Raw genomic sequence first — 26,824 nt, 5'->3', positions numbered from 1 at the left:
CATCAAGTTATTGTTTAATTTTTTTATTTCCTTTGCAACAATTCTGTTACACTGGAAACCTCAGCAAAGAAGTGTTCAACATAAAGACCTGGAAATAAACAGTTCCCACAATATTGCCCATCATTTCCAATAAAATTAAAATCAAATTAAATTCCCAGATATATTTCAATTCATAAAATATTACTTGTAATTAAGAAAACCCCAGTTTTGTCCACGTTCATCCTCGGTTTTGCTCAACGTCACATTTTTGCAGCAGTATTTTTTCCATTTTGCCATTTTTTCTTTTTTTGAGCAGGATCCTCAAACCCTGGTCTTGCTTGGTAAATCTAACGTATTGTGTGCTTGATCCAAGGTTTTGACCATGAGAAATTTCTTGAACCACTTTTTCTTCTTGCAAATTAAGTTGTAGTTTAATTAAGCACAATGCAGCACCTGGGTTTGAGTCCTGCCACTTGATTGTCTGTTATGCTGGCCTGAACCTGCTGCACAGGTTAGAAAAGTTAACCACACCTGCTTGAGTCTCTTCTGCACACCTCTGTAATATAACCTGTTGTACAGGCGGTTGGAACAGTACCTGGATGATTGAGCGTGAGAAAACAAATGAAGTAACTGAATCTGATGAAAGTGGGAGGAGATGGGAGGTTATTAAGAAGTACTGCACAACCATATATGAAGGTTCTGCATATATGAGTGATCACAGACCTGCGTGTGGGGAAAGCGCAGTTATACCCATAACACCCTGCTGACTCCCAGAGCTGCCCTGCCTCCAGTGACATCAGCAGGCAGAGGGGGTATGGCTCTAGGATGCTGTGCTTTGGAAACATCGCTCTTACTCACCAAGGTGATGATTCATACATATTATACAGCACACCCGATTATGGGATTTGAGTGGGGTGCTGCTGTGATATGGAAATGAATTTCTTCAGTCAGAGGTAGTATGTATTTCCACCATTAAAACCACTTACAGGTCAGCAGTCCCGTCCAGTCCCAGGTCTGCAGCTCACTGCAGAATCCGCTACAGGAGGCAGGGAGATCAAGACAGAACAGATGCTGCCGCTCCTGTTCGTGTCCGATTTACCACCTGCTTCATTATTCTTTTCCTTAAGGACAACCGAGCGCTAAAACCGTCAAAATAAAAAAGACAGACAACAAGCACTATTCTAGTAAATAACCACAGCTGTCGGATCCCTCCTCAGTAACAGACCAGCTGTGACTCACCACAGCAATCAGAGTTTATTAACACAATCCCCTAAGGCCATGATTCCTACCTCTAAAACATGAAAAGGGCAACATCACCAGTGCAGGACCTCTGATTATTTTGTAAGTACCTTAAGAGTGAGTTCCCTTTTTAAAGTGTTACTGCAGCCAAACGGTCACCCCTGAGGAGGTGGAGTGTCTGTGAGTCTTATTGTTTATTTGCTTCCTTCTCTATAGTGCATTGAAAGTCACCCCTTCATACAAAAATGTGGGATTAAAATGTGATTAAAATGTAGCAGGATATGAAAGGCTGGCCATACGTTTTGTCAGGTGGGGTTGGGACTTGGTGAATATTGATGTCCATTTCACTCTAAGCACACGGTGGGTTGTTTTTTTTTTTTTTTGTTTTTGCTAGCTGTCCTGAGGCTTGGCCTTGTGACATGCTTCATTCAGTGCCTATATTTATGTATTCTTTTATTTATTGTTGGCGTAACATATCCATCAGCAGGATCTTAGTGTTTCAATAATATAATTACAAAGGGGCAACTCTGAAAGAGTAAAAACAAATGGTGAAATTTTATAATCCTTCATAATGCCTGCCTCACATATTCATAATCTCTATGAGAGTAATGCAGTAGCTACTTTACTCATCATGTGGTATTACATGCTTCATGGCATGATCCAAATAATCGGTAAACTTCAAATTATTTGTGGTGTCATTCTTACATAGTGCTTATAAATATGGTGTGTATACATTATGAAGATCCACTTAATGTGTTACCAAATAAATAAAAGATTAAACATGTTGGAGTATTTGTATTGTCCTCTCTGGGATCTGCATAGTAAGGTCAAATCACTCATAACACCTTAGTTTCACCCCTTTGAGGCTTCATTCAGTCAATCACATTACTGGTTTTGATCCTTGTGCTGTGTAACTTTTAAAACACCATAAGCGTGAGATTTCAGATGGACACACTTATGGAGAGCTAACTCACTGGTCCAGCCAACGTACCTGGTTTATAGCTTTGGACTAAAGAGTAAACAATAGCTCTTCAGTGACACCCTCCTGCAGTGGGACCTAGGCAGAGGAGTCTTCATTAAGACAGTTCGTATTCAGCTGCTGTCAGCCAATAAGCATCGTGGAGCTGTGTGATGTCACAGCATGACAGGGTCTGCAGAGGGAGGAGCTTCGCAAAGCCCCTCAGCTTCCTGTGACTCTTCAGTTCTGCTATGATGTCAGTGAGTGTAGGCTGGGGGACGGCACCAGGGGGCGCCCTCATAACTCTCTGGTGCAGGCCCCCCACCCCACTCAGTGTTACTGGGGTCAAGGGTCACGTCTTCGGTCTAGCTGGGGGGGGCGGAGTCCAGACAGCTCTGGCTGGGGCCTGCGTGGGGGGCTGCTGGCTCTGGGGGGGTGGATTCCGTGTGGAGTGGCTTTTCTCCCTGCTGTGGCTGGTGTGATTGGTGGATGGAGGCAGGGTTGGGGTGGACGCTGTCTGAGAGGGCACGTGCGGCGGGTGGGGGCGTGGCTTCAGGCGGAATGGGTGGTTCTTGCGGTACCGCAGGGACTGGGTGCGGAGGAGCTGGCGGGAGTACTGCACCTCCGGCATGATGAGCTTCAGGCAGAGGTCCTGCGGTGTCCCCCCGGCCGCCGCGCCGGGCTGAGAGGCGTTCAGCGGCAGGTCGTACCCCACGATGTCCACCTTGGAGCTGGGCAGCCAGGGCCTGAACTCCTTGTTCTTGATCTGGGTGGCGGGTCGGACCTGGGGGGGCTTCCCGCCGAAGCAGCCCCTGAGCACTCGGTCCCGGGCCTGCCGCAGCAGAGTCACCTCCTGCGCCACGCAATCCAGCCCCAGCGACTCCAGCCGCCGCCACAGCGAGGCGTTGAAGTGGTCGTACAGCCGGGCGTCCAGGGCGTTCCACGCCCGGATGAGGGCGGGCAGCTCGGAGCTCAGATTCTGCTTGGAGGTGGGCGTGCGCATGTTGAGCTCCAGGTACACGACGTCCTCCAGGTCCCAGGACAGGAGGCTGCGCAGCAGCACCAGCGACTCGTCGAAGTGCTCGGCGATCATCACCAGCGAGAAGACCCGCTCCACCTCCGCGATGAAGCCGCGCATGTAGCCCGTGTCCGAGGGCACGTGGTCCTTCTCCCCGCCCAGGTCGTAGGTCAGCGTGTTGCGGGCGTACATGGAGTCCTCCTCGTGGGGGCGGTAGTACTGCCAGGGATTGGAGAGGAAGGCCTCCAGCGAGCCGTTGGGGACGCGCTGGAAGCTGCCGCAGTGCTGGCTGTAGTAGGTGAAGAGGGACTCGAACATGGCGGCAGGCTCACGCAGGATGGTGACGTACAGGGTGTCGGGGGGCATGAGGCGGCGCAGCTGGGACAGGTTGAAGCGCATGTGGCTGGTGATGATGTTGGGGGGCAGGGTGTGGGGGTGTACGAAACGCCCGCTGAAGGGCCGCGGGTAGCAGAACTGGTGGTCGCAGGCCTGCACCGGCAGCGCCACCGTCAGGTTGTGGCGCTCGGCGAAGCGGAAGAGCATGTTCTGGATGGTGCTGCTGGCTGTCTTGTGCGTCTTGAGGAAGCCCACGCTGGTGTGCTTGGATGGCTGCGGCAGGGTCACGGAGCAGGTCACGTTAAAGGCCTTCATAGTCCTGCAGTGAAGAAGTAGACAGTTATGTCTCACTCAGTGGCGTCGTTAGGTCCAATCATTCGGGGCTATAGCCCTAAATATCTTAAGCCTAGCCCTGAATATTTTCACCCTGAAAAAGGAGGTGTTTACAGAGCGGAACTTGACTTGCAGAATCCAAAGGTGTGATAATATTTATTTATCATAAAGGTAGATATAACCTCCCCAACCTACCGATGCTGATCTCCCTTCAAAAAAAAAGAGACAAGCCCCAGGCAAACTTGTCAAACTTGCCCCTGATCTTTTCAATAACTAGAAACGCCCCTGATCTCACTTATCACCTACCGATGACAAAAGCTTCAAAAACTGCACAAATGAAAACTTTAAAAGCCTTTAAAAGAATTTTTCAAAACCTTTTAGATGTGGTTCCCAGTTTCTCCCTGTTATTTTGGGATTGCTAATTGAGCTTAAATTTGCAGATGTACCAGACAGGCTCACACAGGAAGTGGTGAAGTTAAATGTATGCAATCCCCTGATATATTCACCCACAACACCAGCAGCTCTGTAATAAATTACAGGAGACCTAACATCAGGTGGAGAAACAGCAGGTTTCTGAGTGACATGTGAAGCTTATGGGTGCCTGGCAAATGGGCCAGCCGTCCTGGAGGTCCTGAATTGGGCACCTGTGGTTTCAGTGACTGACATGGGGTCTGTAAATCTGGTGCATGACTCCAGACCTGAAGTTTCAGTTACTGACTTGGGATCAGTAGACACGGTGATTGACTGGGGACCTGTAGCTACAGTGACTGATTTGGGATCTGTAGTTTCAGCGGTTGAGGGGACACGTGTAGTTTTACTGGCTGACTGGAGATCTGTGGATCTTACCAGAAGTGGCCTCCATGATGCAGCAGGAGGCTCAGGCTGCTGACGGCCAGCAGGACTATGAAGACCTTCTTATGAGACATCCTCCACTGCTCACCAGGGACAGAGAGGGGGGGGCAGCAGACAGGGAGGGGGCTGAGGACGGGGGGAGGGGGGGGGGGCAGGAGAAAGAGAACTTCAGTCAGATTTAGAAAGGAGCCAAAGAGATGGAGGATAGCCATTGTACACAAAGGTGTGTTTTATTACACTGATTTTATACATTTCTTTAAAAAGTAACAGCAGGATCAATGACTCCATTTGCACCCCAACTCTCGACAGTAACAGCACATGTATTTTACTGCTTCCTGTGTGATTGTCACATGCTCAACCGACAGACATTTTTTATTATTTTATAATAAAATGTGTCACCATCTGATTTTGGCCAACACCGTGATGGCACCAAGCCTTAGTGAGGTTTAAACTGGAGGCTAAAATCAGCCCATGATCTTCATTGAAGGTTTGTACATTTCCTTCATCATAACCACGTGAGAATATTTGGCAGGTGACTGAAAACAAGTTTAAAACAGATTTAACAAGCTGTTTGCTGTGGTAGATCCTCCCTGGTCCCAATTCATGTAAAGGCGTTTGCAAAGGAGCCTCCATCCAAATGAATGCACTGGAATGCTGTGTCTAAAGTTTTTGCTCAGATGTTTGTACGTTTACAGTAAGGGCAATGACGGCATTTAACCGGTTAAATCGTGTGGTTTTGGAAACAGTCAACAGTTGGCAAAATATTGATTTAGATATGATTGGAAGATTGGAAGATTTAGCCTTTGGCATAAGCTTTTCTGTAGTGAGGATCAAGCAGTTGAAGAAATGTTTACATAGGAAGAAATGACCTCTGAAGTCACAAAATCCCCACGCCGGAGCATGGACAGCCAGTCTAGAGCAGTTTACAACAAGATCAGTTCTTTTCATCTGTCATCTGTCATGTCATCTGAAACTTCCATCCCACTTTAGATATGAGAACTACGCCAGTGTTTATGACTACAGGAGGATTCATACACATCAAGGCAAGTGTGGCAACAACAGCTGAAGTTATGGAAATGTTGGATCAATGTTTATTTTCAAACCAAGCTACCTCATCATAACCTTGGACAGCCAGTTTACCACAGCAGTCCACAGTAAGTCACTCTGCACACAGAGGGCATCTGTATAGCCTGCAGCTAACTGACTGTATAGAGCTTATATTCCAGCCATCACCCATCTGTATGAACCCTTACTAAACTAAGAATAACACAAATACACACTCCCATGCACGGTGATAGGGTTGCCACCTGTCCCGGACTTTCCACACATCCCACCACTCCCAACACACACACACACACACACACACACACACACATCCTATGATTGCTACTCGAACACACACAAACACACAAACACACACACACACGTCCTACGATTCCTACTTGAACACACACACTCACACCCACGCACACTTACATAAATACATATACACACACACACATACGTCCTACAATTGCTGCCCATTCAAAGTTTTTAATATTAAAAAATGTGCTGTAAAAAGTGTTACATGGTTGCAGACTTAGAGTATATACTCTAAGTCATCCAAAAGATAACAAATGTTCTGAAAAGCAAATATACAGTACATCTCCTGAGTGTATTTGTAAATGACAACATATTTGTAACATAACAGAAATGTCTAATGACAACAATATTAATAATGTAATATTGATAAGGAAATGATGAGATTACAGCCTGAATGAAACTTACCTCTGCTTGGCTTTGACGCAAGTGACAGTCTGACTCAAATTTCCTTGAAAACAGGTTCCTTGACAGGCATTACAGGCTGGCAAAAGTCCAATGCAGTCTGAGTTAAATATCTGAGAATGGAGAAATGACGCTATTCTTTCATACCCGTTAGCTGACATACCTGTTCCTTCTCACACTTAATCGTGACAGTGCATAATCTCCTAGCTTCTCTTGTGCCAGCCATGCTACAGTATGTCCACTATGACCATAACTGCATTCAAACCATGTAATTATTTAAATTAAGGTCAGCCACCTTATGGCATCATCGTGTTCTGTTTTTGTATTTGTGTAAAAAACAGTCACCACCTTTGGTAGGAATTCACCTGGACCACAGTATGTCATCTATAAACACCCTTCAGTATGCAGAAGGAAGACACTCTCACAGCAAAGTCAAACGAGGTTCCAATTAGGTAGTCTGCTGTAGCTATTGTTTTAAGTAAACAGATTTCTGTCTAATTGCAAATATCCTGTTTATTATGAGTGGGTATGATTATAAAAAATAATATTCTCTTCAACTTCCCTTGTGGACATGTCATTGTTTGGCAGTGTGTATGTTGTCCCAGCTGGTGAAGTTGGTACCACTTATGTAAGCTCATCACCAAAGTCAACAATCATTTGGTCTTAGTGCATGATGGGAAATCATATGAGTCTGATGGTGGCTTTGGGTAGAGGACGTTCCACCCCACGTTACTGCTGTTATAAGAATTGCCAAGATTCTGACGGGGCAAAATGTAGCAGATCATGATAACAACATGACCACTTTGGTGGGCTTTTACATAATGAAAATAGTGATTTTAGGTTATTGTGATGATAAATTAAATGGTAATTGTTTAATCCACAGCGACACAGACACATAGACCAGCGCACAGAGCACAGAGACTGAGGCAGAAGTAAAAAAATTAGCAAAAGAGGGGAAGAGGGTTAACTTGAACTTGATCGGGTGGTTTTTTTTTTAGAGCAGATCAACGTAAATATCTTGACATGCAGGCCAGGTGTAAATATGCTCAACGCCTTTCAGATGCCATGGATAAGATTCAGGTTATGCAACTGAATAATATTCTCAGGTGCTTATGGGCTAAACCCATGACTCACTCCTGCTCACTCACTTCACCTCAGGCATGCTGGTACTGTGGTACTGTTCCAGGAATAAGGCCATATGATACTTGAACTTGAATTCGACGGAGATAGTGTATTGCTACAGTTTGGTTCATAGTGTGGAAACTGTTCTTTTGTGCCCTGCGACCAACACTCAGCATTTGTTCGGCTTCCACAACAATCTTTTGCGGTGGGTCGTTTTAAACATGCATTTCCGGGTCCCCTGTTCCTTCCTGGTTCCTGCAGGTAGACTGGTTTTAGGCGTGTTTCCATTGGAGCGGGGCCGGGGCAGTTTTACGGGGCCGGGGCAGTTTTACGGGGCTGACCCCCTCCTCCATCCTTTCAGCGGTTGCGTCTCCATTAGGAGAGTAAAGACCCGGTAGGACCCACTGGCCTTTGGTATTGACGTAATGGTTTTGCGACAGTTTCGATGCGACACCAACCGCTGCTACTCGCTTCTGGTGAGATTTAAAAATGGCGCTTCTCGACGTCTTGCTGTGTTAACGTCATTGCCCGCCTACAGCATATCCAATCAGCATTGAGTCAACACCACGCCCCACTCATCACTTTTTCGGGGCCACGCGAAGTACCTACCTCAAAGCAGGGTCTTGCCTCAGCCCCGTAAAGGTTCCTGAAAACTCTCGTTGCGGGCCGGCCCTGGCCAATGGAGACACACGCCACCGGCCCCGGCCCCGTAGAACTGCCCTGGCCCCGTTTCAATGGAAACACACCTTTTGTGGCCTTTCTGTCAGCAGGTTGGGTTCAGGGCAGGATTTTGTAGTCTCACCTGCATTTTTATTCTCCTTTTAGCCATGAAAAGGACACCATGAAGGGAGCTAATCTGTCACTCCTGTGTCATCGTTTTATATAAAATGAATTATTAAATTATTATGAATTAAATGGCAGTTAGCTAAATGGCACACTCGATGAGTTCTTCTTGGCTGTCTTGGATTGGGAGGTGTGCCTCATGCCAGGTTTTGGGTTTTTGTTTTTTCCTTCACTCACGCTAAACACTCATTCAGGTTACAGTAGCTATTTTGCCTTGCAGCCATAGGTTAATGGTTAAATTGTTGAGCCAGGAAGAGATAGTTTGTGACAGTAAAATTAATTTTGATTTCCAACTGCTGCCTGGAGGTATAGTTAGGATACATTTTTTCACTAATGATAACTTAATGTTCAACAGGAACATTCTTCAGGAATCCTTTCAGACCTATGCAGCTGATATTGTTGTTCACCATGATTACTGATACAGCAGTCACAAAGCATGCATGGTATCGGCACTACAGATGGTATGAAAAGATATCAGTATGTAGATCATGAACTGTAATATCTTACATTTAACTAAGGCATTATGCACTACAGTGCTCGCCACACATTGGGCAAGGTAGGAAAGCATGATTTTAGCCAGTTAAACTGTTTTTTTAGACGGCCACGTTAAAAGATCTGGCTTGTGAATTTAGCCAGGACTACAGACAACCCCCTACTCCACGCTGAGTCAGGACCTTGGTTTAAACATCTCATCAGAGAGACAATTCAGGTTAAACAAAGGGTAGAACAGTCTACCAGGGAAGTGAACCTCTGAAGGGTGAAATCACCATTACAGACATGCTACTAAGGCATAACTGTGTACAGAGCTTGCTTTTTATCTCAAAAAGCTCAGCAGGATTTTATGACTGCAAACTCCAGAGATCAGGTTTTGCATTTTGATCCACAGGTAGCGTTTCAAGAATGTAAGTCGTAACCAGCCCGTTATCACCTGAAGAGGACCTTGTCTTAATTACTTCGTCACGTCTGGCTAGGCAGTTCCACAGGAACTGGCCTGGTATTTTCCATGAGCAAAGAAAGAGAGAGGAAGAGAAAGAATATGAGAGAGAAAGATAGATTACACACACCTTGTAATTCATGTCTGTCCTATCAGACTGTTTAAGCAGTATGATCCTGACCCAGAAATTGTCCTTAGATGAGAGACGTAATGGTCCAAAACCTTTAGCATCCCCTTTTTAAGATAACCCTCCATCGGTTTAAAAACTGCTTTGAATTCAGCACTGTGATTGACAGAGGAGGGGTGCGGACGGGCAGACTCCCGGATAAGAGGCCGATTGTCCGTCCTGGGAATGTGGTGGTGTTGTGGGACCCTGGGAAGGCAGCTCAGCAGTGTTATCTGCAGACCCTTGCTTTGCATCACAATAACCCGCGGGACTCTTTCACAGGGACAAGCGGGCCGCTATCAGCAGGTGGCCCCTTGTAGGCCGGGTATGGTTGCGTCTCAGCTTCCTGGTTCACCTGATACCGCTGTTGCCGCTGGCTTATCTTGCCATCGGCACGGCAGGTTTGGAGGGGCGCGGAGGGCGGGGGTGGATGGGGGGGGGGTCGGGGGGGGGGGGCGCAGGGGAGGGGAGTTGCAGCAGCTGACCCCACGTCTCAGCGTGGCACATACACCCCCCCCCCCAACAGGCCCCCCCGAGAAGCGGCAGAAAGCCAAGCCTGGCAGAGGTCTTTGCAGGACACAGGGAAGGCGTATTTCTTACAGCCCCAGATCGGACAAAAGGAACGAAACATGAGGTATGGGCCGGCCAGCAGACGTGTGCAGAGATCTGAGGACCCCAGAATGATGGCTGCTACCTGAGGAGCTCTCAGGGGTCCTGCACTGTTGCAGACGAGAAAAAAAATTAAGTGCATCTTTATCCATAGTGCGGGTGAATCTTTATGTTATGAGGATGAGATTGTGAAATCATACTCTACTTTTCAAAGCCCCATCCAAAAGAGATCATTAAATCTCTACTTAGTCCTGTCCAGGGTGAATCGCATACATATGAGTTTTGTTTCTGAATAATTTAATATTTCCACCCAAAGATAAGATTATACCAGCCATCATTCAGAAGCCATGTATGCAACATGAGTACAATGATTAAGCATAAAAAGTCTTGCTCACCCTAAAAGCATTTTTCCAACTGTAAAATTTCAAATCCATTTCCAAATAAAGCAAGTGGAGGTAAAAATATAAACTGAAATTTTAGTGTGTTTGCTCACACCCACCCCCAAACCCAGCCAATCAGGGCAGATTCTAAGGTATGAAATTTTTCATTAACAAGCTGGCAGACAAACTACTTGTGTAATGAGCAAAAAGCGTAAAATGTAATTCTTGGAGATAAGTTTACTCTTATATTGCTAACAGTATAAAGAATTCATCTTTGACCTATCCTGAGATTAGCCTACTAAAATGGTCATCTCTCACTGCTCTCCAGAAAGATGACTTCAGTAAAACACCCCAATCTCTCTTTCATCTGATGCCAGGGTACACCTGACAAAACCATGAAACAAAAATCTGTGCTATTTGGGCAAAAGTGAACACTGCCCAAACAGATTTTTTTTCTCTCGCCGAACTCTGCCTGATCAACCTGATCCTTTCGGGTAAATATACAGAAACAAAGTGGAGTCATGATCAGTTTTGCTCTTCCAACCCGAGGTTGGAGATTCAGCATCGGGAAGAAGTAATAAAAAGGAGATTATCAACTTTTGGCTGGAGTCTTGCTCCTGCTTTTTGTCAGAGAACAGAGTGCTCCTCTGTACCTAAAACGGGTTCCAACTAACCCTAACAATGCTATGGATTAGCTTGGGCCACAGCTGCCACAGACATTCTGCTGCCCAGTTCATCAGTGCTGTAGAACCAGTGATTCCACTTTGTGTTTGCCTGCGACCATGCTAACGTCACAAACAAGCAGGCAGACGTGACTCTCATTGTTTCCTGCTCGTTCCTCTGTGTGAAGGTGCATGCTTTCGCAATGTCCTCAGAGTTCCGACGTTCATCCGCTCCACCCTGACAGACGAACAGCAGGGGTTTCATATTTTGTAAATATGTCCTTCCTGGAGCAGTATTATGTATTGTTCATTGTATTTTAATTGACTTCTAATTAAAAAAAATATTTCCGTTACATACAATGTGTTTTGAAATCACTTTCTCGAACTGTTGGCTGGTAGGAAACTCCAGACAAAGTTATCCACCTGTGTTTATTTTCTTGAATGGTAGGAGTTTTGAAGGAGTGCACTCTTTGGACAGAGACCCGGAGGACCAGGGGAGTGGGAGTGGTGACGCTGGGATGCAGCAGCATGACGAAGCAGCATGCTATAAATAGCATGGAAAACAGGAGCTCCAGGCTTTCATGTGACAAGTGTGCGAAAGGTTGCCTGGAGTTTCACAAATGCCTTCGGAAAACCTACAGCAATAAATATTTTAATTTTAAACGAATATGACCTAATAAGCTTTAAAATGGAACGTTGGCCACATGATCCACTTTGGTGGATGTGCTTACATCAGCCCATGTGTATTTTGTATGATGTGTCTATGGTTTGGCCTTTTCCCAAGAGACCTGTAACAAATACAGTACAAATTCTTGAACAGAGTAAGATGGTCTCATAACAGTAGCAACAGTATTACAGATCAACCTGTGATCTACAACCCCCCCCCCCCCCCATGCCGCCACCCTCATTCCAACTGGCAGTTTGTGACAGTGATAGAAAAAAATAATAATAAATAAATAAATAAAATGTAGTTATTCAAAAGCTAAACATAGATAGGATAGACTGAAAGCAATAAAAAAAGAATAAAAAGTGAATGGGATTTTTCTTTAAAAGAAAAGCATTTATATAAAGTAGTGGTATTAATTATAAGACAATGAAGTAGTAAGTTAAAGGATGCCTGGCTACATAATGAGTTGTAGTAAGTGTTGGAAGTCAAGGGCAGGAGCACCACCCAGCTATGGCTCCACCATAACGTCAGGCCTTATCAATCAATATCAATATCAATATTCATCTTATCAATATTCAAGATCAAGATATTCAGGATATATCAAGATCAATATTATCTTAAATAATGAAAAAGAGAACTTACTTCAAGATGCTTCTTAAGGTTAGAGGCTGACTCTTTTGAAGCAAAAAGCAGTTTGGTTGTTGGCAAACACAGCTTGTATTGTGCTGTTATGTTGCAACTTTTGCCAAATTTGAAAGTAAAATGGTACCGGTATTTCCACGTTGCGCTGGTTGCTTTCTGTCTCACTCTACATTCTACTGTCTTGTGAGTCAGGCAGGCTGCTGCTTTTTTCTTCTTTTTTTTCCGTGAGGGGCATATGGGAGATGCACCCTGGAATTGCATATCGTTGGATAGATTTTCCAACTGAATAAACATTAAATGAAAAATATAAATGAAATTAAATTTAAAAAATTCAATGTAATCCTAATATTTTTTTAAATGTAACTGTAATTTGATTACCATCAATTTAAATGGTAACTGTAATGGAATACAGTTACTCATATTTTGTATTTTAAATACATAACGCTGTCACATACATTCCGTTACAGCCTGACCTTGCTCCTCAGTAACGCCAAATAGTGCTATGAGTGCGTTAGGGTCTATAACACAGTCCAGAGTCTGGGAGAGGGTTTGAAATACATTTTTCCTAAACTTTTCAAGGCTGGGACAGAACGTATGTATCAATGAGGCATTGGGACCTTTGCATCTGTCACAATTAGGGCTAAGCTCTGGACATAGATAGTTAGAGTTTAAATAGTTTAGATTTAGATTTCATTTTGGATTTACGGGCTCTATGTACAACTTTGAATTGAAGCAAGGAGAGACAGGCACACATAGAAGAGGAGTGCATCCCACACGTCAGCAGATAGAGATAGGCCTATGTCCTGCTCCCAGGCTATTTTGATCTCATTTCAAGGAGTGCATTTCAGCCCTGATATAAGATAGTAAATGGTGGATATTGACCCTTTTGCCAGTGGTTGGAGTGAGAGGAAGCTATCAATAGGGTTTTGAGCAGGCATATGTGGGGAGCAGGGTATTTGGCACCATACATAATGTCTAGCTTGTAGATATCTAAAAAAGTGAGTCGCTGGCAGGTTAAACCTCTTAGACAACTCATCAAATGAGGCAAAACAGCTGTCTATGAATAAATCTTTAAAGGATTTTATGCCTTTTCCGTGTCATTCCTGGAATGTTGTATCCTGCATGGGATGGTTAGAAGTTATGGGGCTCAGAAGAGAGGGCAGCTGTAAACCAAAGCTTCTCCTGAACTGGGCCCACACCCTCAAAGAGTGGTACACAACTGCACCCCCGACCGACTCGGGGACCACAGTTTTACTACCCAGTAGTAAAAATGTAAACTGGGGAGTGCCATACCTCCACTACTCCTAGGTCACTGCAGGCACGCCTTGCAAAGTCTCGGTTGTTTATTTTTCCATATATATGATGAAATGGCTGAGTCTACTAAGTTAAAAAATGACTTGGGTACAAAAACAGCGATGCATTGAAAAAGATATAAAACTTAGGTAGTAAAGTCATTTTTACAGAATTGACATGCCGCACTAGGGATATAGACAAGGGCAACCATTTTGTTATGTCTTGTTTAACCTGGTTCAGGCATTTGACAAAGTTTCCTTTGATGTGTTTATATTTTCTTGTGGTGGAGACCCCAAGGTAAGTGAAGCACTCCCTTTCAATTTTAAGCAGTATATCCAAATAATCCAGTTCTAACATGTCCTTATTAATTGGAAATAGTTCGCTCTTGTGTAAGTTTAATTTGTACCCACAGATTTAGCTGCATTGGTCATGCAGTAAGAGTGCAGAAGGCAGGGAAGCGCTTGGGTTGGAAACGTATAATAACAGGTCTTCCACATAGAGCGATACTTTATGTTACCTACCCCCCCTCCAGATGCCTGACAGGTGGCTGCAGCTGTGGAGTGCGATAGCCAGTGGTTCAATTGCTAAATCAAAAAGCAGAGGGTTTAAAGGACACCCCTGGCAAGTCCCACGCTGAAGTTTGAAAGGTTGTGAGTGTATCGAATTTGTTAAGATTGATTTAAGGTTTGAAACTTGCTTGCTCGCTGACCCTCGTAACATCCAATACACAACGCATTAAGATACCACCCGTTACATTGGTGCCGTGACTCGGATCACTGGCTAAAGCACAGCTCGGCCGCCAGTGGTCGCTGAGGAGTCAGAGGAGGTCAAAGGGGGGTGAGTGTAGCAGAGCTGAAGCGTGTGAGTCCTGGGTAAAGCCTTAGGTAGCGGGGAGCAGGTAGCCGAGCGGTTGCAGCGGCTACGTCACTCCCCCGAGACCTGGTTAAGTAGCGTTGTTGCCGACAGGCTAAGGGCAATTTGCCTTTAGCTCAACTGGTAATGACCCTGGCTGTAAGGGGTTGGCAGCAAGCAGTGAGAACCTCGGTTCGAAACTCGCTCGCTCGCTGACCCATGCAACATCATATTAAACACAACGCAAGATACCACCCTTTACACTGGTGCAACAACATAAGTATATACGGTGTCCCAGAAAATGTTGAGGGCATACACCAGTTCGTCGAGGACTTAATTAAGACAGAACTGGGAGACTCTTTGGGCTTATATTAGGGAAAGAATTAAGAATTGAAAGGGCTCATCGCACACTGGTCCCCAAACCACCAGCTGGTAAACCACCACGCTCAATTGTGGTTCGGTTCCTGCAGTTTTCAACTAAGGAGGAAGTCCTACACGCTGCCTGGAAGAAGAAAATCTACGTGCAAGACAGGAGGGTGTATTTCGCCCATGACTACGCTGCGGAGGTGCAACAGAAGAGAAAGGAGTACACCCCGATCAAGAAAGTGCGTTAAAGAAAACAAAATCCGCTTCCAAACCCCACTAACCAAGATGGGTGTACACCTCGACTCTGGCACCGTCACTTACATCAGCGCCTTCGATGCAGCAGAGGATTTGGCCACGCAAGGCTTTTCGGTGGGTCCTATCCGTGCAAGCAAGACCGCGGGTATCATGGAGGAGACCCTCACCAGGCTTCTCCTGCGGAGCACAGCCAGAGCGCGCCAAGCTGGGAGTAAACCTGACTTTCGAGAAGTCATACGGGAGAAACTCCGGGGATTTCAGAGGATGCACCGAGGTGATGCGGCAGAGGAGGACTGATTGTTATTCACTCCCCCCGGCGCCTGGAAAGAGGACTGACTGTAAGTTGTGCCGCCAAATAATAGTTCATTTCGTGAAGTTGCGGCTAGGGATATTTTATTAACCCCTTTCCTGATATGAGGGAGTTGTGAAACTGAAAAGTGAAAATGGACATTATAATGTTAAAACAACCTGCATGAAACTTGTTGTTGTAACTAAGGGCCGATACAAACAATTCGAACTATGGGCCATAACATTCTTTCGGGGTCTGTACCCCTGTCTGTACCCCTGTCTGTACCCCCTGTCTGTACCCCCTGTCTGTACCCCTGTCTGTACCCCCTGTCTGTACCCCTGTCTGTACCCCCTGTCTGTACCCTCTGTCTGTACCCCTGTCTGTACCCCCTGTCTGTACCCCTGTCTGTACCCCCTGTCTGTACCCTCTGTCTGTACCCCTGTCTGTACCCCCTGTCTGTACCCCTGTCTGTACCCCCTGTCTGTACCCCTGTCTGTACCCCCTGTCTGTACCCCTGTCTGTACCCCTGTCTGTACCCCCTGTCTGTACCCCTGTCTGTACCCCCTGTCTGTACCCTCTGTCTGTACCCCTGTCTGTACCCCCTGTCTGTACCCCTGTCTGTACCCCCTGTCTGTACCCCTGTCTGTACCCCCTGTCTGTACCCCTGTCTGTACCCCTGTCTGTACCCCCTGTCTGTACCCCTGTCTGTACCCCCTGTCTGTACCCTCTGTCTGTACCCCTGTCTGTACCCCCTGTCTGTACCCCTGTCTGTACCCCCTGTCTGTACCCCTGTCTGTACCCCCTGTCTGTACCCCCTGTCTGTACCCTCTGTCTGTACCCCTGTCTGTACCCCCTGTCTGTACCCCCTGTCTGTACCCCCTGTCTGTACCCCCTGTCTGTACCCCTGTCTGTACCCCCTGTCTGTACCCCCTGTCTGTACCCTCTGTCTGTACCCCTGTCTGTACCCCCTGTCTGTACCCCCTGTCTGTACCCCCTGTCTGTACCCCCTGTCTGTACCCCCTGTCTGTACCCCTGTCTGTACCCCCTGTCTGTACCCCCTGTCTGTACCCCCTGTCTGTACCCCCTGTCTGTACCCCCTGTCTGTACCCCCTGTCTGTACCCCTGTCTGTACCCCCTGTCTGTACCCCCTGTCTGTACCCCCTGTCTGTACCCCCTGTCTGTACCCCTGTCTGTACCCCCTGTCTGTACCCCTGTCTGTACCCCCTGTCTGTACCCCCTGTCTGTACCCCCTGTCTGTACCCCCTGTCTGTACCCCTGTCTGTACCCCCTGTCTGTACCCCCTGTCTGTACCCCCTGTCTGTACCCCTGTCTGTACCCCCTGTCTGTACCCCCTGTCTGTACCCCCTGTCTGTACCCCCTGTCTGTACCCTCTGTCTGTACCCCCTGTCTGTACCCCCTGTCTGTACCCCCTGTCTGTACCCCCTGTCTGTACCCCCTGTCTGTACCCTCTGTCTGTACCCCCTGTCTGTACCCCCTGTCTGTACCCCCCTGTTTTATGTTTAAAACACAAAGGGGGCCCACTTTGTGGCCAGTCCCCCTCACTGTAGCTAGAGGAGACAATGATTCCTGTTGGCTGGAAGCCCTGTTTGAAACTAACACACAATTGTATAATAGTTATTGGGGTCTCCTTGTTCTTGGTTATCTAAGCTGTTATTTGAGGTCTGAGTCTTGGATGTCACAGCTACAGGAAGGTTGTCTGGAAGAGAGAAATGCCTTTTCAGTATTATAATATCTTATCCTTAAATGTAAACAGGCTAAACAATCCCATCAAAAGGTGCAAAACGGTAGCTAAATTAAAAAGGGAAAAAATTAATATAGCATTCTGGCAAGAAACTCACTTATCTTGCACTGAACATGAGAAACATAAAAAGCAGGGTTTCTGTGACACTTTTTTTCCTCACATAAATCAGGTAAGAAAAGGTGAATTGCAATACTAATACCAAATTCAATCAGTTTCGAATTAATCTCTGAAACAAAAGACAAAGATGGCAGATACAGTATGTTCTAATCAAGGGCAAACTTGAACATAAGGAAGTCACCTTATTAAACATATATGCCCCCCAGGGAGTAATAAAAGAAGATATTTGGTTTAATGGCATCTGAAACATCTGGCACCATTATATGTGCAGGTGATTTAAATATATTATTGAACCCTAGGTTAGACACAAACAGCAAAATAAGGAAAAAGAGCTCTTTTTGAATAATATGTTGCAAGACTCGGGCCTAATTGATGTATGGTGAGACCTGAATAGATCTGACCAAGATTTCACTTTTTACTCGTCATAACATCCATTCAAGAATTGACTAATTCCTCGTGTTCAGTGATGACTGGCATAGAATTAGGGACTGTAGATTAGGTCAGAGGGACCTCTCACATCACTCTGAACTATATTTAAAACTGCACCTTGATTGTGCCCCAAAGAAAACTGTGTGGAGGCTAAACACAGGTATGCTGAAAAGCGCAACATTTAGGGCTACAATGGTGGAAGAACTGAAGACCTTTCTGAAGCACAGTGATAATGGAGAAGTCAGTCTGACTATATCATGGGATACAGCCAAAGCTTTTCTCAGAGGAAGAATTATAGCCCAAAAAGCTTTCTTAAAGTTAAAAGATAAAAAATTGCTTCACCTGGAAGTTAAACTTAGGGACTTGGAATGGCTTCATAGCTCTACTAAAGATCCATCTGTCCTCTTGCAAATGAGACCTATTAAACAGGAAATACAGTAGATAAAATCCACAGTGAGGAGGTTGAGAAGAAAATAAGATTTATGAAACAAAGGTACTATGAAGTAGATCCAAAAGCGGCAAAACTACTAGCCTGGAGGCTTCGCGAGCAACAAGCTGAAAGCTCAACCTATAAAGTTAGAGACCCTATAACAAATAAAATAACAACCAAACTAGAAGGAATCCAGAAATCATTTAAAACATATTACAAATCACTATACACTCAACCAGAGAAAGCTAGTGAACAAATAATTGAACAGCTCTTAAATTCATTAGACCTCCCCTCTCTTAGCAAAGAGCACAATGATAACCTCACCTCTGAAATCAGGTAAATCGGCAGGTACTAATGGATATCCACCAGAATGGTACAAGTCGATGAGGGAGTCATTGCTCCCACTACTTAAAACCTGTTTCAATCAAACCATGATGGGAGGGTCCCTCCCCCCTTCCTGGAGGGAGGCCTTTATTTCTGTAATACCAAAAGAGGGCAAAGATAAGCTGGACTGTAAATTCTATAGACCAATAAGTGTCTTAGAATTCAGCCAGGAAGCTGTCTGGGCCAGAGGACTTTCCTGATTGCATAGCTGATATGGCTTCAGTTATTTCCTCTGTTGTTATGGCTTCTCCTAGTCTATTCTTTAAGTCTTGAGGCAGTGTTGGGATGTTTACTCGACTGAAAAATTCCTCCATGGCCCTGTTGTTAGAGTGACACTGGGAGGTATATAACCTGGAATAGAATTCTTTAAATGTTTCATTGATTTTGGTCGAATCTGATGTCACCTCACCATTGTCCATACGGATCTTTGTGATGATTTGTTTAGCTTTCGTACCTCTGAGTTGATTTGCTAATAGATTTCCTGATTTTTCGACATGTTCATAAAACATACTCTTTGTCCTATGCAGTAGGTTCTCTGTTTCATACATTGAATGTAGGTCAAATTCTGTTTGGCGTTCTAATCGTTTTTATACAATTCAGGTGTACGGGTCTGGACATACTGTTTATCTAATTTGAAGATTTGGTTTGAGAGGTCTAATCGTTTCTTATGGAGGTTACTACTTTTGTTTGCTACAACAAAATGCTTAAATAAGCTTTCAGGGTGTCCCATACAGTTAGGCTGGAGACTTCTGAGGAGGTGTTTGTGTTAAAGAAGAAAGTTATTTGTTCTGCTGTACACTTCACAAAGCCTTCATCAGATAGTAGAGTTGAGTTAAATCACCAGTGTCTCTGCTTGACCAATGCCACGAAAAGATAGACCCAGAATTAGAGGAGCATGATCAGATATCACAATGCTTCGAAAATCACAGGAGCGAACCTGCGAGATGACCTTATTATCATTAAAAAAATAATCCATTCTAGTGTAGGTGTGATGGACGCTCAAAAAGAAAGAGCATTCTCTGTCTCTGGGGTGTAAAAAGCACCACACATCTGAAATGCCATATTCAGAGAGGAAAGACTGTATACAGTTGGATGACTTGGGGACAGCAGCAGGATTAGAAGAGGAACGGTCTAACTCTGGGTCTAACCAGCCTTTGAGGTCTCCCCCGAGTATCAGAGAATGTGTGCCCAGATCAGGTGGAAGGGAGAAGAAGCGTTACAGAAAGGCAACATCATCTAAATTTGGGGCATAGACATTAGCTAAAACTACCTGGGTATTAAACAGCTTTCCTGATACGATTAAATAACGACCATTCGGATGTTTGATAACTCTAGAGGGCTCAAAAGGTATATTTTTATCAATGGAAATGGCAATTCCTCTTGTCTTAGCCTGAAAACAGGAGTGAAACAGTTGTCCCACCCAGCCCCTCTGAGTACGGGAGCAGTCCGAGTCACGTAGGTGGGTCTACAATTCTACACTAAGCTGCCGAAGATGCAACAGAACCTTACTTCTCTTGGTGGTTTAAGCCCTTGACATTCCAACTGATGAAGTTTACATTACTACCCATTACATATTGTTTTAAATAGACCAGTAGGTTTGATAGAGATATCATGCACAATTGCAGCAACAGGCAACCACTGTGAACAATGGGAATTGACTCTGTAAAAAGTTAATTTTAACTGAAAATATAACTGGAGGTGCTCAAAGTAACAGTTAAAGGAGAATAAATTGCCAGCTGAGAAACCCCCCCCCCCCGCCCCGAGCCCACACAGCTGCCAAAAAGTATAGCAGCAAACTCTCAGACACATTCATTTGTCTAACAACAGATCTTCCCATTTTGCATCTCAATGTCTCCCATTTCCCACAACAGGTGAAGTTTGATCCCCAGTAATAAACAGTTTCTTATTAGCTCCTAAGGTCACATGTACTGTGAGCTGTGTGTAGTACACGCCTCTGGATATATCTGGCTAACAGTTTTAAGCAAACTAGACAAGGTTAAATGTTCTGTCATGACAATACCAAAACATTTCTGAACAAGGAAAGTGTCATAATCAAGGCATGTAACTGTGACAGGGCTACCGCTAATGTCAAGTCGGCGTACCTTTAAATTTGGTTTAACCAGCGTAGTAGCCTAATTATTTCCAGGTCACCGCTGCAGCGGCATCACCAATCGATCTGGTTACTGTGTGTATATATAGGCTCCATAGTAATACGGTTGATCAGCCAGCATATGGCATCGGGGTGAAATTGGTGTGTCTTCTTTCCCCTTCCTGACTGTGGAGTGTAGGTACATGTGAAATTGGTGTGTCTTCTTTCCCCTTCCTGACTGTGGAGTGTAGGTACATGTGAAATTGGTGTATCTTCTTTCCCCTTCCTGACTGTGGAGTGTAGGCACATGTGAAATTGGTGTGTCTTCTTTCCCCTTCCTGACTGTGGAGTGTAGGTACATGTGAAATTGGTGTGTCTTCTTTCCCCTTCCTGGCTGTGGAGTGTAGGCACATGTGAAATTGGTGTGTCTTCTTTCCCCTTCCTGGCTGTGGAGTGTAGGCACATGTGAAATTGGTGTGTCTTCTTTCCCCTTCCTGGCTGTGGAGTGTAGGCACATGTGAAATTGGTGTGTCTTCTTTCCCCTTCCTGACTGTGGAGTGTAGGCACATGTGAAATTGGTGTGTCTTCTTTCCCCTTCCTGACTGTGGAGTGTAGGTACATGTGAAATTGGTGTGTCTTCTTTCCCCTTCCTGGCTGTGGAGTGTAGGCACATGCCAGCTGATTTGGTCTCTGTTTGGAGGTTAGCGGGTTTTATTGTTGGTTTTAAAGGGACTTTTCACTTTAGATAGGTGTGGGTTTCCCTAAGCGGTGGTCCCTTCCATACGCACTGCATACTCCTATCTGAGGTATTTTCCGGCATGCACTTTTGTTGTTGTTTTATCAATCTTGACATGCCTACATGATACACTCCCAAAAAGTCTCCCAATTGCTGGAAGCACCTATGCAGCACCACTTTAGCTTTGCTCCTACATTCCTGTATTGAGCCCCTCTGTATCGCTCTATCCACTGAGCTCCACAGTGGGTGGTGGAATGCTGCTGCGAGAGAAAAGCAGGATTCTTGTTTTCAATAAATTGGTTTTTACCATTTTCTAAGCTTGAAGCCATGTCTCTGTTCCTTTCTTTTACAAACTTACCCAACATGTACAACATGTTTCCTTGGGTGGAGTCCTAAGATGGCGTAGTCTAGCTACTTAGCCTAGTGGGCCTGGCCGCATAACATTAGGTAACACTATCACATTTAGGAGCGAATTTATAACTCTTGCAAATTGAAAGTGCTCCATTTAAAAATAATGGTTGAACATTCAGGAACGCAGCCTTAATGGCTGAACAAATTAGCTACAAGAAGCATAGTTAGCAAGCTAGCAACTTAGCACAACATTAGTTTAACAGACCTTTAGCCACATCGATCATTACCAGCACTGTGCTCATTAATATACTTGCATGCTTCGGCAACTGATTTCAGCTACTTCTGTCAGTGCTCCGCCTCCTTAGCTGTTGTGTTTTTGTTTTTCCTTGCCCATGTGCTTTTGTTTTCCTTGTGTTTTAGTCCTGCCCCGCTCCCCGCCCGGTCTCCGCCCGCCTGATTGCCTGCACATCTGCCTCCCATTCCCTCGTCTGCCCTGCCCTATATCTTCCCTGCTTTTCCCTGTCCTGTTGCTAGTTCGTGACAGTGTTTTTCACCTGTTTCGTCCCCGCCGTTTGCATTTTGCTTCTGTCTGCCTGTTTCTCGTTTTTTGACCCTGCTCGTACCCAGACCTCGTTTTTGCCTGCCTCCTTGTCTCGTTCGCCTGATTGCCTGCCTGTCCGGTTCCCGACCTTGCCTGCTCCAGTTTCCCGATCCTCGCTCTGTCCATGGACTGCCTTCCGGTTTTCGACCCTGCCCGTTTTCTGATTAGCGATTCTGCCTGACGATTCCATTAAAGACGCTTGGAACCCGAAGCTCCCGTGGTCCGCGCCTGAGTCCCTGCCTGAGCCTTGACAACTTCTTTCCACCACTGGGCAACGTGATGCGTAGTCTTGCTAGATAAACAAGAGTAGGTCGCATCCCCTGCTTGTACAGTTCCACTACAAATGTGGATACACGCGTGTGTGTGTGTGTGTGTGTGTGCGCGTGTGAGTGTGTCTGTGTCTGTTTCTCAACTCTACTATGGTGGAAATCCACCCAGAAGAGCCTTTGTTACTTTTTTCCATTACGTAACAAAGTGAGAAAATTTCAGATTCTTTCATTGCGTCATGAACAACTCAACTGAAAGCAGAGTTTTAAACTTGTGCCTGTGCCTGATTGGGGACCACTGTTGATCAAACTGAAATATTTCAAAATAATAACTGCCCCATAAAAATATAAATGGATTAATACGTCAAAGGCAGCCATCTAAGCGTGCTCTGAGGACTAATGATGAGGTTGTGCTACACCTTCCAGCGCTGGAGTTCTCAGCCCGAGAGCATGCCAGATAAAGCAGGGGATAACAGCGTGACAAAGGATTTCTGATGCTTCCAGCCACTTCAAATTTATCACCTTTAAGTAATGTTCTCCCTGTCGTTTGCTAGGCCTTACTGTCCTGGATCTGTCAGTTACAGACGACAAGTGCGATTTCAATGGAAAACACAGTGAGTTTCAGTCTTTTCACTTCAGCACAATCCACAGAAATGTCATCTGCACTTGACTGGTTACTTAATTTTATTTTCACTAATTTCAGTCCTGCAGGACATACCTCAAATAAAACGAGTTCAGAGTTCATTTAAAGAGAAAAAACTACCAGTCACAATATTTCCTCAGTATTGATATTCTTGATTCTTGATATTCTTTAAAACATACACATTCAACATATTAGATATATTATGGACAGCAGTGTTATGTAGTGGTAAGGCACAGTGTTTGTGACGAAAAGGTCCGATTCCCTGTAAGGGCACTGCTGTTGTACCCTTGGGCAAGGTACTTAACTCACTATTGCCTCAGTAAAATATCCAGCTGTATAAATGGATAAAACTGTAACCTACTGCATATAAGTTACTCTAGATAGGAGCATCTGCTAAGTGAGAATTTAATCCATTACCCTTGCACGTTCTATTAGTGGTTTGTGTTTTCATCATTAAAATCAGGCCTGATGGTTCTGTGTATGCTTCAAACACTACACCTGGATTGATTGAATGGTAAAGTGAGATTTGTCATTCCATATTTGTGCTTCTTTATGCCTTAACACATTTCAGTGGCTATCTTCCTTAAAGGAACATATAGACATTCAGGTAGTGTACTGGTAATGGTAATATTTATTATTTATTTACTTCATTTTCTTAAGATTGCTGTGTAATGAATATGGGTGGCAGTGTAGCATAGTGGTTAAAGAGCAGGACTTGTAACCGAAAGGTTGCTGGTTCGATCCCCGCTGGGACACTGCTGCTGTACCATTGGGCAAGGTACTTAACCCACAGTTGCCTCAGTAAATATCCAGCTGTGTAAATGGATCACATTGTAAAGAACTGTAACCTATGTAAGTTGCTTTGGATAAAAGCGTCTGCCAAATGAATAAATGTAAATGTAATGAACTTTCCTGTCACATGCATGTGCTTTCCTGTTTGAGTCAGGTGGCTAAATATAAATAAACACATTCCTCTCATTTCAGATTACATCAGACTTTAAACAATGGTTTATCCCTAAATGTAAATACCACCTTGTCAAAAATTCATAAAAACACTGCAGAAAGAACAATGATAAAAGCAGGATTACACAGGTTATCCTGCATTTTCTGGTGTCATTCTGTTGACACCAGATCTGTTGGTTTGAGCAAGCTCTTTCCAAAGCTACACTGAATCTGTGACCACACTTTAAATGACATGACAAGTTGACAAAGCTGGAAAAACAGGAGCATTATCAGAGCTGGTAGAGCAGCTACAGCACTGCCATGACCAGCTTTCCAACACACACTGGTTTCATTTTAGGTAAAATGTGCTCACCACTGTGTAGTTCAGTGGGGCTGCGGAGGATCCCAACATCCTCTCAAACAGCTGTAAAGAACTTACTGCATGTTCTCATGAAGAGGGCTTTAGAGATCTCTGTGAAGAAGAAGCTTTTCTACAGTACAGCTTCTACACTTAAGCCTTAGAAGTTTTTGGGTTTTGAATTACCCACCAAAACAGACCAGGGAAGCTGGATGCATAACAGGCTAGTGAGACAATTTGGCCAGTGGACAAAAACACATTTGTTTTCCCATTATTTCCTCCATGCTTTTTCCCTCTTCTTCGCCCTGATTTTGGAATTCAGTGGTAAATGACTCTGGCCCCACTGTCACAGCTTCTACAGGACCAGGACTGCAGAAGAACCAGTCCTCCTGTACAACCACAAGCAGCCAAAGACTATCTCTCACACTACAAGTCCCACAATGCATCACAAAAGAGCAAATATGAAACAGAGGGTATGTGCCTCTGAATGACATCACCTGAAGAACTGGTAGGGGCCTGGCAAGACGGTAGAGAGTGTGCAATGAGGGGACCCTGGTGTAAACTAAACCTGGTGGAATATCTATGGGTGCCTTCCAATACAAAGTTACCAAAGTAAACCTGTGCTGCCAATTCATGCCGCTCTTTTAAAGACTAAAAAGTAAGTCAATAGTTTGATCATGTATGCATTACTGTACCCAATGTCTGTGCTGTTTAAGAATGGTGCTAAGGGCTCCCAAGTCGCTCAGAGGGCTGAGGGCCATACAGTTTGAATTCGAGCCCAGCTGTGTCATCAGCCGAAAAAGACCAGGAGAACAAATCAGCTTTGTTCCTTTGGTGAGAGGGCAGGAAAGCCCAGGGTGGTGGAGGATAGGCCAGCTGGGGTTTCCCCTACTTCACTGTTTTTCATGGTGTTTGGAGTTGCAATCAGTGTTTGGGGATGTTCTGTGTGTCACTGTCATTCATCCATACCTTTATCCGAATCAGCTTCAACAGTGAACAGACATTTTCATATTGTTGAAGTGACTGGGGCAGCCATGACGGAGCTGCATCTGGGCCCTGCAGTGTGTTGGGCTGTAGAGCTGTGTCTGTGTTCAGGGCGAGCTGCATGGCCTGCAGTGTGTTGGGCAGTAGAGCTGTGTCTGTGTTCAGGACGAGTTGCATGGCCTGCAGTGTGTTGGGCTGTAGGGCTGTGTCTGTGTTCAGGGCGAGCTGCATGGCCTGCAGTGTGTTGGGCAGTAGAGCTGTGTCTGTGTTCAGGACGAGCTGCATGGCCTGCAGTGTGTTGGGCAGTAGAGCTGTGTCTGTGTTCAGGACGAGCTGCATGGCCTGCAGTGTGTTGGGCTGTAGGGCTGTGTTCAGGACGAGCTGCATGGCCTGCAGTGTGTTGGGCTGTAGGGCTGTGTTCAGGACGAGCTGCATGGCCTGCAGTGTGTTGGGCTGTAGGGCTGTGTTCAGGACGAGCTGCATGGCCTGCAGTGTGTTGGGCTGTAGGGCTGTGTTCAGGACGAGCTGCATGGCCTGCAGTGTGTTGGGCTGTGTCTGTGTTCAGGGCGAGCTGCATGGCCTGCAGTGTGTTGGGCAGTAGAGCTGTGTCTGTGTTCAGGACGAGTTGCATGGCCTGCAGTGTGTTGGGCTGTAGGGCTGTGTCTGTGTTCAGGACAAGCTGCATGGCCTGCAGTGTGTTGGGCTGTAGGGCTGTGTCTGTGTTCAGGACGAGCTGCATGGCCTGCAGTGTGTTGGGCAGTAGGGCTGTGTTCAGGACGAGCTGCATGGCCTGCAGTGTGTTGGGCAGTAGAGCTGTGTCTGTGTTCAGGACGAGCTGCATGACCTGCAGTGTGTTGGGCTGTAGGGCTGTGTCGTGTGTTGGGCTGTAGGGCTGTGTCTGTGTTCAGGACGAGCTGCATGGCCTGCAGTGTGTTGGGCTGTAGGGCTGTGTCGTGTGTTGGGCTGTAGGGCTGTGTCTGTGTTCAGGACGAGCTGCATGGCCTGCAGTGTGTTGGGCTGTAGGGCTGTGTCTGCGTTCAGGACGAGCTGCATGGCCTGCAGTGTGTTGGGCTGTGTCTGTGTTCAGGACGAGCTGCATGGCCTGCAGTGTGTTGGGCTGTAGGACTGTGGAGAAGCGCTGGGCTCAAAGGTTCAGCAGCAGTGAAATCTGCT

The 26,824-nt window shown here is 45.5% G+C and overlaps 1 protein-coding gene across 3 annotated transcripts; it reads right to left on the bottom strand.

The window, feature by feature from the left end:
- Positions 1 to 1,586: 1,586 nt before the first annotated feature.
- LOC118774043 (galactose-3-O-sulfotransferase 3-like) lies at positions 1,587 to 18,709 on the bottom strand. 3 transcript variants are annotated; one of them, XM_036523150.1, is made up of 5 exons: positions 18,622 to 18,709; positions 18,210 to 18,285; positions 6,483 to 6,592; positions 4,710 to 4,841; positions 1,587 to 3,849 (listed from the first exon to the last, which is right to left on the bottom strand). In XM_036523150.1, the coding sequence occupies exons 2-5, from the start codon at positions 18,243 to 18,245 to the stop codon at positions 2,529 to 2,531; spliced, it is 1,599 nt and encodes a 532-aa protein (XP_036379043.1). In that variant the 5' UTR covers positions 18,246 to 18,285; positions 18,622 to 18,709; the 3' UTR covers positions 1,587 to 2,528. The 3 variants fall into 3 exon arrangements, with proteins under 3 accessions (XP_036379043.1, XP_036379044.1, XP_036379042.1); XM_036523151.1 differs by lacking the exons at positions 6,483 to 6,592; positions 18,622 to 18,709 and having other exon boundaries at positions 18,210 to 18,283; XM_036523149.1 differs by lacking the exons at positions 18,210 to 18,285; positions 18,622 to 18,709 and having other exon boundaries at positions 6,483 to 6,694.
- Positions 18,710 to 26,824: the final 8,115 nt, after the last annotated feature.

The sequence above is a fragment of the Megalops cyprinoides genome, chromosome 3, assembly GCF_013368585.1.
Source record: "Megalops cyprinoides isolate fMegCyp1 chromosome 3, fMegCyp1.pri, whole genome shotgun sequence".
Lineage (NCBI taxonomy): Eukaryota > Metazoa > Chordata > Actinopteri > Elopiformes > Megalopidae > Megalops > Megalops cyprinoides.
Note: the sequence above shows the minus strand (reverse complement) of the source record. Positions and strands in the feature narration are given on the sequence as shown.